The sequence below is a fragment of the Thunnus thynnus genome, chromosome 10 (genome assembly GCF_963924715.1).
Source record: "Thunnus thynnus chromosome 10, fThuThy2.1, whole genome shotgun sequence".
Lineage (NCBI taxonomy): Eukaryota > Metazoa > Chordata > Actinopteri > Scombriformes > Scombridae > Thunnus > Thunnus thynnus.
The window spans coordinates 18,289,279-18,303,950 of NC_089526.1; the positions used below are offsets into that span (position 1 = coordinate 18,289,279).

General features: G+C 38.2%; 1 protein-coding gene across 1 annotated transcript; it reads right to left on the bottom strand.

The window, feature by feature from the left end:
• Window positions 1-670: 670 nt before the first annotated feature.
• On the bottom strand, window positions 671-8,266 carry cpvl (carboxypeptidase vitellogenic like). Its single transcript, XM_067601748.1, has 13 exons — window positions 8,119-8,266; window positions 7,762-7,940; window positions 7,526-7,647; window positions 5,765-5,879; window positions 5,610-5,668; window positions 5,405-5,484; window positions 5,241-5,307; window positions 4,838-4,960; window positions 4,386-4,517; window positions 2,080-2,178; window positions 1,753-1,926; window positions 1,336-1,518; window positions 671-1,252 (listed from the first exon to the last, which is right to left on the bottom strand). The coding sequence occupies exons 1-13, from the start codon at window positions 8,139-8,141 to the stop codon at window positions 1,154-1,156; spliced, it is 1,455 nt and encodes a 484-aa protein (XP_067457849.1). The 5' UTR covers window positions 8,142-8,266; the 3' UTR covers window positions 671-1,153.
• Window positions 8,267-14,672: the final 6,406 nt, after the last annotated feature.

Here is a 14,672-nt window from a genome sequence, read left to right on the forward strand (position 1 = left end):
AAGAAAGAAAACTAATGTTCAAATCAAATGATCCACATTATTTCCCGACGCTCGTCCTTCAGACATTACTGCTCATTAAATAGTTAGATGCTTTAAAGGTTTAGAATACTCATTAATTATTGATCCGTCTAGACATCTTGATAGTTGTCTGATGACACAACTTGGCAGTTAACTTCAGTACACAAACATCTTTCTGGAAATCAGTCAAAATGCCAAATAACTGTACAAGACACTGCAGTGTGTTCAATTAACTTCAGCCACAACATTAAAATAAAGAACAAGCACTGTATTGTTGCAAGTTTTGAACATTTAATGTCGCAACATGTGAAGTTGAATCTATTTTTTCTTTGAAAATAGTGAAGTGGAAGAGTTTAATATTTAATAATATCCTGAGTTGTGATTAAACCTGACGGTATAACACTTTTAAAAGGCGCTAAATGACCGCAGCAGTTTTATGAAATGATGATCTTACAGTATTTTTGAGTTTGACATTGAGAAAGACATTTCTTTGGAGCACAGTGACCCCTGGTGTGCATTTAGTGGATTTACCAAATTTCACAATGGATATCCCACTAAAAGGACAGAAGCTGCCATATCTGTAAAACACACTGCAACAAAGGTCAAGTAGAAAAGGTTGTCAGACTGCAGTCTGCTCCAGACAGTAAGACACTTGTATTTAGAAAAAGGGTTTTATTTCAACTCAATTCTCTGGTTTCAAGGTATTTTCTTTACAGATCATCATCAAGCATTTATTTATTGAATCAAATATACATTTCCCCCCTCATACAATCCCAACTGAAACATGAAACGAATCAAAACATATCACAAGAACTTAAGGCCTGATAATCAGACTGTTTTCACTCCATTACTACCATATGAATTGCTGAAATGATCAGAGATGTGAGCAGCGATTGAGAGGTCTTGAGGCAGGCCAAGACAACTTGTCATTTCATTTGCAGTGCATCAGAGAGAAATCCAAAGTCCTAAACCAAATGCCACTTCTGTTAAAAATGCTAAAAAAATAATCAATCAGCAGCAAAGATGTGTACCAAATGCAACAATGTGCTGATTTACATGTGCTGAGACAATCAACGGTCAATGATTGACAATATGCTCTTCAAAGTGGAGTTGGTATTTCAGTTAAAACATCATTTCATATCCAGCCCTTTGTTGAGAGAAATCTGTCGATCATATCAAAGGACCTCGCTGGTTGGTCGTAAGGCAGAATGTGTCCCCCTCCTCGGATGATGACCTGCGTGATGAGAGGACAGTTTTTAAAGCAGCTGTTTGAGGATTATCCTCACATTGTTTTAGCTGTACTGAATATCTGCTCACCTGGTAAAACTCCTGCACTTGTCTTACATATCCTGCCACCTCTGTGTCGCTGGGCTGAACCTTCCAGTGGAAGCGAGGGGCTTGTTTGTAATCAGCAGCCCCGCTCCAGTTGACAGTAGGCAGGAACCTCTCAGTCAAAGGAGCAGCTACAATTACATCCAGCTGACCACTGTAGATTAAGACCTGGACATACATAGGAGCAGCCCAAGCAAAGATAGATGGTTAGAGGGGGACATGCTACATGAGTCTCTTTATATGTATGCAAGAGAAATTTGCCATTCCTCTCCCATCAGGCATAGTTTTCAACCAGATATCTCAATGTCAATAATGTTCCTAATAGGGATTTCAAAAACATATTTACACACAAACTTTTGAGACAAGATCATTCACAATGGTGGATAGTTCAGCAGCCCTCACCCTATAGTTGTCCATCAGCACACCCAGCCAAGGTTTGATGCTCTTCATGACATCCTGCAGGAGGTGCTTCTCCACCTCCGAGCCGTCATGGAACGTCAGGTTGCCCACATGGATGGCGCGTCGCACCGCCGGCAGAGTCACAAACTGGGAGAAGTACTCCTGGTCTTCAGGCTCCTGTGATGCACACACAAACAATAAGTAGCGGGTTGGTCACAGACTGTTTTAAGTAATAACTAGTTTATTTGTATATAATGTTAAGCACAATTGTTTCAGAGATGTCTAAAAAGCATGGATGGACAGGCATTTCTGTGAGTGTTTTCAAAGTACCTGGCATGTCATGTAGTTGAAGTAGTTGGTACAACCTGTAGCATTTTGGAAGAAGGAGGGATATGGTGCCACATCACCATTCAGCAAGCTATCGAAAACCTGAAGAGACATGAATAAATGTCAAAAAAAATCAATAAAGTAGCCAGCGAACACTGATTTGGTGCTTTGCAGGTCAAAAGACAACTGGACTAAATGTGGTTACATATAACTGTTGTTTCATCAGAATCTGGTGGATTACTGTATTGTAACATTGCAACCCTTGAATCTCCTAACAATTATATTACAGTGTGTTCTAAACCATTTATTAAATGTTTGCATACTGCTTATGAATGCTAAATAGGGGGATTTAAAGTGAAGTGTTACCCTCTCCAACTTTGCTCCCATTCAAAGTTATGAGCTGCAAGAAGTAGTACAATAGTTAAGCTCAGCTACATGTGCTCTTGACCTATTGCCCACCAAGTTGTTTAAAAGTGTTCTCAACTGTTTGGTAAATGATGTACTTGAAATTGTTATATCTCTACTCTCTGGAATCTTCCCCATAGCTCTCAAACATGCTATTGTTACACCACTGTTAAAGAAGAGCAATCTTGATCCATTTGTCCTAGAGAACTATAGACCAATCTCAAACCTACCATTCCTGAGGAAAATTCTTGAAAAGGTTGTATATCAACAATTACACATGTATCTGTCATATAACAATTTCTTTGATGTTTACCAGTCTGGTTTTAGAGTTAACCACAGTACAGAAACTGCCTTGGTTGGAGTTGTGAATGATCTTAAAATTAGCTCTGACAACTACAAAGTTACTGTCTTAGTACTTCTCGACCTCAGTGCAGCCTTTGATACGGTTGACCACGTGATACTTCTTAAGCGCCTTGAACACCGTTTAGGCCTTAGAGGCACTGTTCTTAACTGGCTTTCCTCTTACCTTACTGGTAGGTCTTTTTCTGTTGCTGTTGGTAACTCTGAATTAGATGTAGTCAGGGTTCCATATGGAGTCCCTCATGGGTCAATTATTGGCCCTCACTGTTTATTTTGAATATGCTCCCACTTGGGTCCATCATTCAACAATACAACATATCATATCAGTCCTATGCTGACGACACACAGTTATACATATCTGTTTCTGCCAACCACCTAAACCCAGTGAATGATCTCATCCAGTGCATTACTGAAGTTAAACATTGGATGGCCAAAAATTTCTTGCAGTTAGATGAAGACAAAACAGAGATTTTTTTAGCAGGTCCAAAGGCTTTGAGGCACCAGATAAACTCTTTGTTAAATCCCCTATCAGTAAAACCCTGTGATAATGTCATAAACGTGGGTGTGATCTTGGACGCTGATCTTAACTTTCAGAAGCACATTTCCAGTATCTCTAAGACTGCTTTTTATCATCTTAGAAACATATCCAAAGTTAGATCTTTCCTGTCACAGTCTGATTCTGAAAAGTTGGTTCACGCATTCATTTCCAGTCAACTAGACTAGTGTAATGGACTCTTTGCTGGACTGGCAAAGCAAACACTTAATAAACTCCAGCTTATCCAGAATGCTGCAGCCAGAGTATTAACCAAAACCAGAAGGTGTGAACACATCACTCCTGTTTTAATCTCTCTTCACTGGCTCCCAGTAAAGCAAAGAATTGATTTTAAAATACTTCTTATTGTTTTTAAAGTTATGAACGGCCTAGCTCCCACCTATGTTGTTGACATGCTCTCCGAATACACACCAGATAGACCCTTGAGATCATCAAATAAAGGTCTCCTCACCATACCTAGAATAAATACTAAATCAGCTCATGGTGCCTTCAACCATTATGGTCCTACTCTTTGGAATTCTCTACCACATGAACTCAGGTCTGTTACAACAGTGTCTTCCTTTAAAAGCAGACTAAAAACAGATCTTTTTTCACAAGCTTTTAGTTAGGTTAATGGGTGAAACCTTCTTTTTTTAAAAAAAATTTATACTGTCTTATATGTTTTTATTTATGTAACATCTTATTTGATGTTTTATCTTATTTGTTTTATATATGTAATGTTAATGTAATATATTTGTTATGTATGATCTTTACTTGTTTTTAAGCACATTGAGTTTACGCTTGCCATATGAAATGTGCTATATAAATAAATTTGACTTGACTAATAACAAGAACAACTTCATTCAAAACTTTTGTTTGTTCCAGAAAAATATAACATGGAGATATAAGTGAAAATGGCAACAATTAGAAACTAGTGTACTTTGATAAATGGTGATAAATAACCCAACTTAGATTTTTTTTATAACTCTTGGTGGCATCCAGCATCTCTTACCTGAAAAGCCTCCACCCACTTCTCCTGCTGGATGAGCTTCACCCCATAGTCTGTCTGCTGGACAACATACTCTCTTTGGAGTTCATCTATCATGCCTGTTTGGTACATGAACTCACCGTAACCACCCAGCATCTGAGAAGGAGAAAAGACCATAAAATATTGCATTTATCTCACATCTACACTGACATGATACTGTAAACTACTATACCAGTAGTAGTTAAGCGTTCAAACAAATGAACAAAAGAGAGCAAGAGACTTATTAACTGACATGATGGTTAATACAAGACTTAACATAACAGTAACCAGTTTAAATAATTGAAATGTCAGATTGTTTGGATGAGATGCAATGAAATGAAAGATGAGAAATTACATGATTTCTTTAGGGTCACATCCCACAAAACAACAAGTATAATCTGGGGAGCTGGGACATTCCTGTTCTAATAGATACGCACCAATTCTGGATCACAGAGCCCATCGCCTATGGCCATTCCCTTAAAGTTGATTTTCACCTTAGCAGTGGGGTTGTTTTTGTGGATGTAGTAAGAAATGGCAGGAACATATTTCCCTGCATAAGACTACAAACAGACAGACAGACAGACAGAAAGGTTCACATGGATGAGGACTTCATCTTAACAAGGCTGTTATAGTGTTGTATGTGAATCTTAGCATTTCTGTATAAAACTAGTATATGAGAATAAAACAGTTATTAAATACATCTAAGGGTCTTACGAGACACAAACTTCCTCCTTCCTGTTATTACGTGTACAAGTTAAAAAAGCCACGTGTGTAATGCTGCTTCTTACATTTTTAAGACAATATCAATTTGCAAAGATTACAAAGAAAACAAAAACTTGCCTCTCCAGTTGCATAGAACTCATTGGACTGATACTCAGGGAAGATTTGGAAGAATTGTGTTAAAGCACTTAAAAGAAAGATAGAAATAATAAAAGAGTTAGTATACAATCAAACATCACACTTAAGTGACTCAATTACGCTTGAGTTGGACAGCAGTGTTTTACCTGTACAGATCTCTGCCAACGTCATCCTGGTTCTGAGCAAAACCTTTGTCATCATCAGTGAAGCTGAAACCTGTTCCAACCTGGAAAAATAAATATTCTCCCTCAAAGTCTTGTCTTGTAAATCATCATGCGTGTATGACAAGATGTCAGATAGGCTGAGAAACCTTATATGTGTCTCATGTAATTTGATGTAAACAACACTTACCGGATTGTCAATGTACAAAACGGAATATCTGGTTGTCCAAGCGTAATCCCTCAAACCGACTGCAAAGACAAAAAAGTTGAGCACACAATGCTCCAACACAAACTATATAAAGGCACACTTTTATTAAACAGGGATTACAGTCCATCAGTTTCTACCTGTCATGTTCTTATAAACCACATACGGTCCATGTTCCACAAAGAGGCCGAACATGGAGGTGCCACCAGGCCCGCCTTGCAGCCACAGCAGGACTGGAGCTTTCTGTTGGGCTGGCTGTCGGTCAGAGAACACAAAGTTAAGATCTCAGCACCACCTTGTGGTGGTTTTGCTTTCTCGAAAAAGGTGAAAAAAAGAAAATGATGACACATTATTTGGGTACACCTGTGTTGGATACCATCTCACTATCCAGTGATATTGTACATAAGCCTAGTGAAGTGTTTATAGCTGAATATTAACATAACAATAAGGGAGTTTCCTTGCTTTAATACGATATGAAAACAAACTGGAGACACTCAGCGCTGCCAATTGTTTGTATATTGGCTGCTTTAACACAGCAATTTCCCATATGGGATTAATTAAGTACTCTACTGATCAGGGCAAACATATTTGTTAAAAAAAATCCTTTGCTGTTGGCTCTGCACAGAAAATTATTCACATCACATCCTGCATATTACAGTTTTTTCTGAATGCTTAAACACTAACAGTGATTCTTGAAGCACCATTAACACTTGTAGCCAATACATTTACCAAGTGTGCCAAACTGAATGCACATTCTCTGCTTCACACTCAGTTTGTAATTTATTACAGTAACACACTCTACATTGTTGCACTATTTAGCCAATTGCCTTTCTAACATTGACACATGTGAAAACACTTTTAGATAATGAGTTCACTTACAAATCAGAGCTTCAGCATATAAATAGGCCAAAGGTAAACATCTGGTTTGGACAACAATGGAGGCCAATATTGGACAGAGAGAAAGAGGAGCGAGAACTAGAGGAGGATGAGGAGGTTAAGAAGTAAGAGGAGGAGGAGGAGGAGGAGAAGGTAGAGAGGTGAAGTAGGAAGGAAGAGAAGAGAGGAAGGAAGTCAGTCAAACTGCTATGACATAAAAAGAAAATGTGTTTCATTAACACTATCAGTTGCGTAGTTGGTGCTTCATGTGCTTGTTCAAATGATGGATCGTGTGTACTGTCTTGATGCAAAAACACTTTTTTTTAAAAATGTATAATGTTTTGCTGGTTTGAAGTAGGATTTTGTGGTTATTGTGTGGAGTTTTGCAAGAATAGCCTATAGTTTCAAAGATAGTGCCTAAGCAATCAGAAAAAAACTGTATTAAAACATTAACTCCTCTTTTTGTAGCTATCACAGAAAAGCACCTTCACACAAGATGAACTGGAAGAATGAAATAAAGTGACTTGGACTGAATGAAGAATTATCATTGAGGGAGATAAAAGGTACAATTTCTACAAAATGTCCTGCACTATAATGTGAAGCTAGATGGAATTTAAAAAAAAAAATCTTAAGGCTTCAAGATTAATCTTTCGTTTAATGTCATGGAAGTGTTGTGTGTCTTTACTACACTTCAGAATGAAATCCAGATATGAGACTTAGCTACTGATAGATTTAACAAAAAAAATGCCAAAAATAGCTTGGAAAGTATTTAATCTTCTTGTCAGACCTGGGTCAAAAACACCTCCTGTCATAGCTGACATTCCTGTAACTGCAGCTGACTAAATACACACGGTACAATTTCTTATCACATGTTGACTGAGGGACTAAAGAGCTGAGTTCCACATAAAAATGTCCATTTATTTCACAATGACTGTCTGCTGACTGTGACCTTCTCCCAAACTGCAGAACTGACAATTATGTGATTCTGTCTGGCAAACCCCTGATTTAGAGAAGTTAAAGCCTACCATCACTGCAGGGAAGAACCAAAAGAAGAGGTTGCTGTTGTATTTCTTGTTGACAGTGAGATACCCAGAATAACTCTTGACATTGGCACCTGGCAGATCTCCTACCAAACTGAGTTTCCTGGCTGGAACAAAAGACACAAACTGTAAACATACTACAAAATCCCGCAGACTTCTAAACGTGATCATTATGAAACTGAAGTATTATGGCGGTGTTCTGTATTGTGGTGTACTCATGCCTTCGTCTACGGCGCCCTTCTCCACGTAAGGAGTGAGAAAGAGAGGAGACCCGGGGTCGACTCCATTGAGGCCGCTGACACGGTGAGATTTTCGGCAGAAAAACGACGAGCAGCTCCTCGAGTGTGCAGAGTTCAGACAGGCCCACAGTAACAGGAGACCCAGTGTTTCCCTCCACAGCCTGTTAGTATTTACACAATACATATTAAACTACAGGTCCCGGTCAGTGGTGTGTGTGAACCTCAAACACCGCATGACACTCAGATTTCATCACAGCCCGATCACAAGCACCACTGATCTGACAGCAGCCGGAAGAAGCGAAAAAAAACAAACACATTTTAATTCTGTTAAAAACTCACCTCGTGTTCACCGCCGTCTCCATGGTAACATAAGAAATGTCAGCTTTCAGACAGCGAGATGTGTTTGCAAGTTGGTTGGGACTGTGTAGACTGAGTAGATAGTATGAACCATGGGGGGGGAAAGGCTAAGTCACATGATCAACTCAGTGCAGATCATATGATACACAATGGATCACGTGATCGTTGTTGTGGCGATTTGGATTAACTTTCCCCTGAGCGAGGTCTTGCAGGAAACGAGTTGCCTGACACAGAAAGAAAGATGCTCTAGATAATTTGGGCATAAATTACAAACTGCAAGACAACTAAATGGGAGTTTGGAAGCAGTTTTCAGACTAGTGAGCCATTTGGTATTAAACATATGCCTGCTTAGCATTTTGTGCATGGAATTTGATGTCACCTTTGATGTCTTGTAGGGATTTTGTAGGGATATTTGCTTTATTTGCTTTATGCCTCCCTTAGATCATGCTATTAGCAAATTTGGAGATATATCCTATCACTGTTACGCTGATGATATTCAGCTCTATCTCTCTTTTAAGCCTGATAACCCCGACAGACTGTCTGTGTTGCACAACTGTCTGACTGCCATGACGGACTGGATGTCTACCAACTTTTTACAGCTTAATACAGACAAGACAGAGGTTCTTATCATAGCCTCAGACAGCTATAACTCCCAAGGTTGCTCAGAGTATTGGATCCCTTTCCTCAGCTGTTTGGTCTAATTTAAGAAATCTCAGTGTTATATGAGATCAGGCTATGCTATTCGATCAGTATATTGAATCATTGACAGGTATTTGTTTTTTCCGACTAAGAAATATCTCACTATTATTATTTTAATTCCCTTTTCACCTGCTCCAGCAAGTTATCTCTGAATCATCTACAAATGGTCCACAATGCTGCTTCAAGGCTATTAGCCAGGTCCAGCAGGACAACTCACATCACACCCAGTTTAAGTTCTTTACATTGGCTTTCCATCTGGTTTAGGATTCATTTTAAGGTTCTTGTTTTCATGTATAGGGCCCTGCATGAACAGGCACCTTAGTGAGTCTGTGACCTCTCTTAGGTCACTTAGATCTTCTGACCAGGGCCTACTGGCTGTCCCTTGCTCTGGACTAAAAACAAAAGGCGATCATGCCTTTGAAGTAGTGGCTCCAACACTATGGAACTCTCTCCCTTTAGACATATAGTCTGCGGCCTCTGTAGAAGCTTTTTAAAAGCAACTGAAGACCTATCTTTTCAAATTAGCCTTTGTCTCACCTTAAAATGTCTAGTGAAGCCTATAAGTATGTTGAAAAGTAAGAGAAAATCATAATAGACAGAAGGTAAAAAAGTGTTTAAGATGGTTTTATTGGTAACAGAGAGGGAAATGTCTAAAAATATATGACCAAAACTATAAATAATAATAATAAAAAATATGAACAAAGGACATGAGAACTCATGCTCCTGTTTTCGCTTTTGGTAAAAGCGCCAACAGAACCAGAGCAGGGCTGCTGCCCCTCCTAAAGCCAGGACAATGGCCAGCCTCTTCCACCAGCTTTGCTTTCCAGCTCATCTCGGACTCTGTCAAATTTCTGGGATGCTCAAAAAGTACTTTGATCCATTAGAAGGTGGTTTAAGTTTGAGTGTGCCATCTATGTCCAGAACCAGCCAACCAATACCAGTAAGATTTGTACCACCCTGGAAAAAGAGGGATTGGGATCAGTTTATGTTCATATTTGCCCTAGTGATTTGCAAAAAAATGCTTATGTTTCGTCAACTGAATATGAATTAATTATTATGTTATAAAATTTAGCAGAGTTAGTATTTCATCTAAAAACTGGCTTTGAGCATTTCCTCAGTCTCCAGTCGCCCTATATAGTTCTGCCAACTGAAGAATTGTAAGAACCTTTCATGAGTTGTCTCCAACAACACTCCGGGCACCTGCAGAGGGTATATGACTTGTATGGTCTCATCAGATCCAACTAAAAAAAGGGCACTGTATTCACTCATTGGTGTATTAGGTACTAAGTGTCCGTCCTGCAATAGGAAGATAGAGGAATAATAGGTCTTTTTAGTTTACACATATGATGATACAGTAACAAATATCAAATAAACTGGAACTTTGGGGTTACCTCATTGTGACACATGCATGTATAACCTCAGATTAGGCTACTATAAAGTTTGCATCACAAATTGGGGCTGTATATTTAAAAAGGCACAGGCATTTACCGGTCAATAAAGGATTTAATGCTACATTCATGTTGTAAGGGAGTTATTGTAATTAGTAGTTTCTGACTTGTAACTCCAAATCATATCAAGTCGTAATTACAACTGAGAAACTTCTACATTTCAAAGTTCCAATATGTCCGAGGTTGCCTTCTGAAGCACTTTTATTACAGCCAAAGTGCTTCATTCAAGGTAATTCGACCCAAATTTAATGGATTTAGTGTTATATTATAAATATAGTAAAAAATAGTGGCGCGCACAGCTCTAAGTTTTGAACAGAGTATCGGGTGCACGGTTGTAGCAAGAATGAAACAAACAAAACACCAGCACTCACAGATCTATCTTCTTATTATTTATTGTGGACAGAAACGGACACATTCCAGCCAGAAGCCATCATCAGCGGCACGTGGAGTGGAAAAATCTGTCTCTTGCGAGTCCCTGAATTTTACAGAAGTATTTATGCACAACAGGCTTTCAGTAATACTAACAGTGTTACTGTGCCATTTTATTGCCATTTAAATGTGAAATTTAGTAAATGACAATATAATCCAGGATATTTGATTTGAATAGTAAAGCTAGAAGGAAAACATTTTTGAACTGCAGCATAACAACTGGTCTTTAAAAATGGATCTCTTCAATGGCATGTCTGAAAAATGGCTCATCTCCACTGGTACAAAAGGATCACTATGCAAGGACTGTACTGATGAGATCTAAGTTACATCCAAAAAATGTATTTTTGTGTTTTTGATAATAAAAAGATTAAAAATAAATAAATAAAATAAGTCTACCCTTCTGGAAGATCTCCTTCTCTAATCTTGTAACAGCTGGTGGATGATGGCAACTATTGCCATTCCCAACCATTGACTGTGTATAAAGGTTTATTATAAGTATATAAATATTTATATAGACACAATGCTCCCGACAGATGCTGATTGGAAACCAGGATGACAAAAAGTTGAGACACTTCCTGTTACCGCCGAAGAGAGTGCAGTTTGTGCCAAAGCTTGCCGCTGTATTTATACCCGGCTACTTTCAAGTAAAATTATACATTGGACAGAAATACAATTTGCCCATGACATATAGAAAAAGGACACCCATCAACACTTGCTCATAACAGTTACTTTTTCTTTAGCAGTAGCAGCACATCTGTGTCGTTAGCTGGAGGCTAAAGGCTGCTTGTACTGAAGGCCGCAGCCCAGCAATAAGTTTCATATGCTCACTTCTTCTTGTAAAATACACATAACGTGCACATATATATGCACATATACGCACATAATCCAACTGCAAACCCCACTTACCATTAACCCCCTCTCAGTGAAATCCCAAATATCTCCCAGAGAGTTCTCCCCCGTTGTAATGGTACTCAAAATTGCCAAGATGGCGCCAGCTGCCTTCTTTCTCCCGCTCTTTAACTTACCTGGTCTGGCTCCTGCTGCTTCTGCTATTGCTCCTGCTCCTGTGCTGGTGTTTTTTGGTGAAACTTTCTGTCCATTTTGGCAAAAATACTCAAGTAAATACGTGACAGCGTTTGTTCTGTCACACTGTACAGTGATAATTTGAGTATTACATGACAGGTTGTGACAGGCTGTCAGAGGTCAAAAATTACGTCAATCACAAAATAGGTTTATATGTGAGGACAGGGCCACCATCAGTGGCTCAGTTTTTTCAAAGTAACAGTGGGGGTTGTTTTTAGGAAGGTGTTGCTGAGCATAAGTTACAAACTGGAAGACAATCAAATGGGAATTTTGAAGCAGTTTTCAGACAAGTGAGCAATTTGGTATTTAACATATGTCCGTTCAGGATTTTGTGCATAAAATTTGATGTTACCTTTGATGTCTTGTAGAGATTTTGAACAAACTTACTTCACAATGTTATTAAAATTACCAGCCATCACATGTGCAATACACTTATTTATCTATTCACCACTTATGTGCAATACCACACCTGTGCATCAATGTGCAGTATAATGTATATTTGTATATTTCTTTTGCATTTTATTATATTTCTCTCTTATTTTATTACTCTAATTGAAACTAGAGCTCGAAGAAGTCAATTTTCCCAGCCTTCAATGTTGCCGTCTTCTGTGCTCCTGTGCATGTGACAATAAAACCTCCTCAGTCTCTTGAATGGAAAATTACAATATGAAGTTTTATCCCACATTGCAAAATGACAGTTACGCAACTTGAAATAAGTGAAGTGTAAGTGACAGCTCTCAAAACAAATAAATGATCTTTTTTCAAATTTAATTCACAGTTGTGTTTGTAGTTTAAGTTATATACACACTTTACATTATTTCCTGATAGTACAATGTTTTCTTACTTTAAACTAACTGCATAAAAAGGTCTACATACCACTATTATTAGGTAGTATGAAAACTGGGACACTACACAAGGGATTGCTGCCAGTAAAAAGCCAGTAAATACTGGAATTACATTCATCACAACTTCAGATGACAGTGGTATTTGCTGGATGTGAAAGAAGCTTTGTTAGCTTCAATAACTTCAGAGTTAATCTGCCCCCTGGTGGTCACAAATTCAGAACTGCAGCTTTAAAAATGCCAGCATGACCACTAAAATCTCTCCAAGCAGAGTGTAATCATTATAGGCTGTTTTTATTATTTAAGACGTTTTTCACTGCAGACATTTTGATTGTAATGGCAGAAAGGAGCACAGGTGTAACTTATTACATTAACGATGGCTCCGTCCCATAAAGCCAATACAGGAACTGCAGACATAAATGGATTCATGTTCATTCATATTCATGTCATTAATCATACTTGTGTGTTTCCTGCTTTGACGTGTCAAGAGGTTGGCAGCAGTGTGAAAGCTCAGGTGAGGAGGTAAAGGACTGCGACACCACTCATCCACTGCTTACAAAACCGGGTGAAAAATTAAAATAAGTGGAAGTTGATTTCACGAAGTGCTTCTTGGTGTGCATTTTAGATATCATATATATATCCTAGTTGTATGTTTTGAGACATTTTTGCCTTGATCTTGATGAGCCTCAGGTTTTCAAACTCTGCCTTGGTGCTGGCTCAACTCTTTTTGTTTTGTTCTATTTCTCAACATTTTATTTGCTTATAGGTTTAGTTGTGCACACTCCTGGAAACTGGCCAGTACAAACACACAGTCTTATTTGTTGGCCACCTGATCGAGCAGCTCCCTTGGAGCAGTTGGGGATTAACAACATTGCACAAGCAAACCGAGGTATTAGTTAGGGAGAAGGGAGTGTAGGTGTTTGACTGCCCTGCCCAGAATTAACCTATGACTCCAGGCATTAAACCTGAGACCATTTTTGGCACAAGCAAACTATTGGCTGAATGGCAGTTTTTCCTTGACTCTTCTACCTTGTTGCATTTCTTCCTTGGAGGGGAGAAATAGTTACAGCTCAGAGAAGTGCTCTGAAACCTGAGCATGTTGATAAACTGTTGTTTCTGCAGGAAAATCTGAAAACATGTTAAGCCTTAGCTGCCGATACAAGGCCTCTTTGTTTGTTATGTATTGTTATTAATATTATTTTTATTATATTATTGTGATATTATTTTATAATTAATATTATTATATAATTATTTCATAATATTATTTTTTATAAAAGAATTGATATGTCAGGTGGACATTCTTACAGCAAGTAGAAGTGCACTTAAAGTCAAGTCAAATCAGAATATTGTTGCATCAAAAAACTAAAAGCATAAGAGACAACAGAAAAGGCCATTTTATTGTTGCATTTATTAATAACTCTGGTATTAAAAACAGAATATTTTATTTTACTTTTAAGATCTCTGTGGGCCTGAATTTTAAGTGTTTTAAGTTGTGTGTTCCTTAAGACTTTGCCTTAACAGAATAATAAAGAAGAGCTGTTGTAGTAAATTCTGTGTAGGACATGGTGTAGTGACCCCGTTGCCTATCAAAAAAGGCCACAACGGTTGCGGATTTTGTTTTGACACATGCAAAAATGATGAAATGTCCACTGTTTCCAACACAAAGGCAATTTATTACTTTTCCAAAACAGAGTACATCCAATTTTCTCTGTAATAAGTTAATTCCCCAAATATAGACAAAAGAAAATGTAATATTCATTCACAAACATTACCGCACGGTCAAAAAACTGTTCACTTCTCCTAAGTCAGCAACACCTGTTCAAGTAACCCTTTGATTATATTAACCTCTGCCTAATTGACAGCAGCCCTGCTCTCCCAAGTGACAGGAGGTTTACCAAACAAAACAACAACAATGGCTCTTACACATGGTCATTTATTCAAAATCAACGTATATTACAATACATATCGTATCGTGGCCTCTGTATCGTGATATGTTATGTATCGTGAGGTTGTAGGCAATACCCAGCCCTATAGT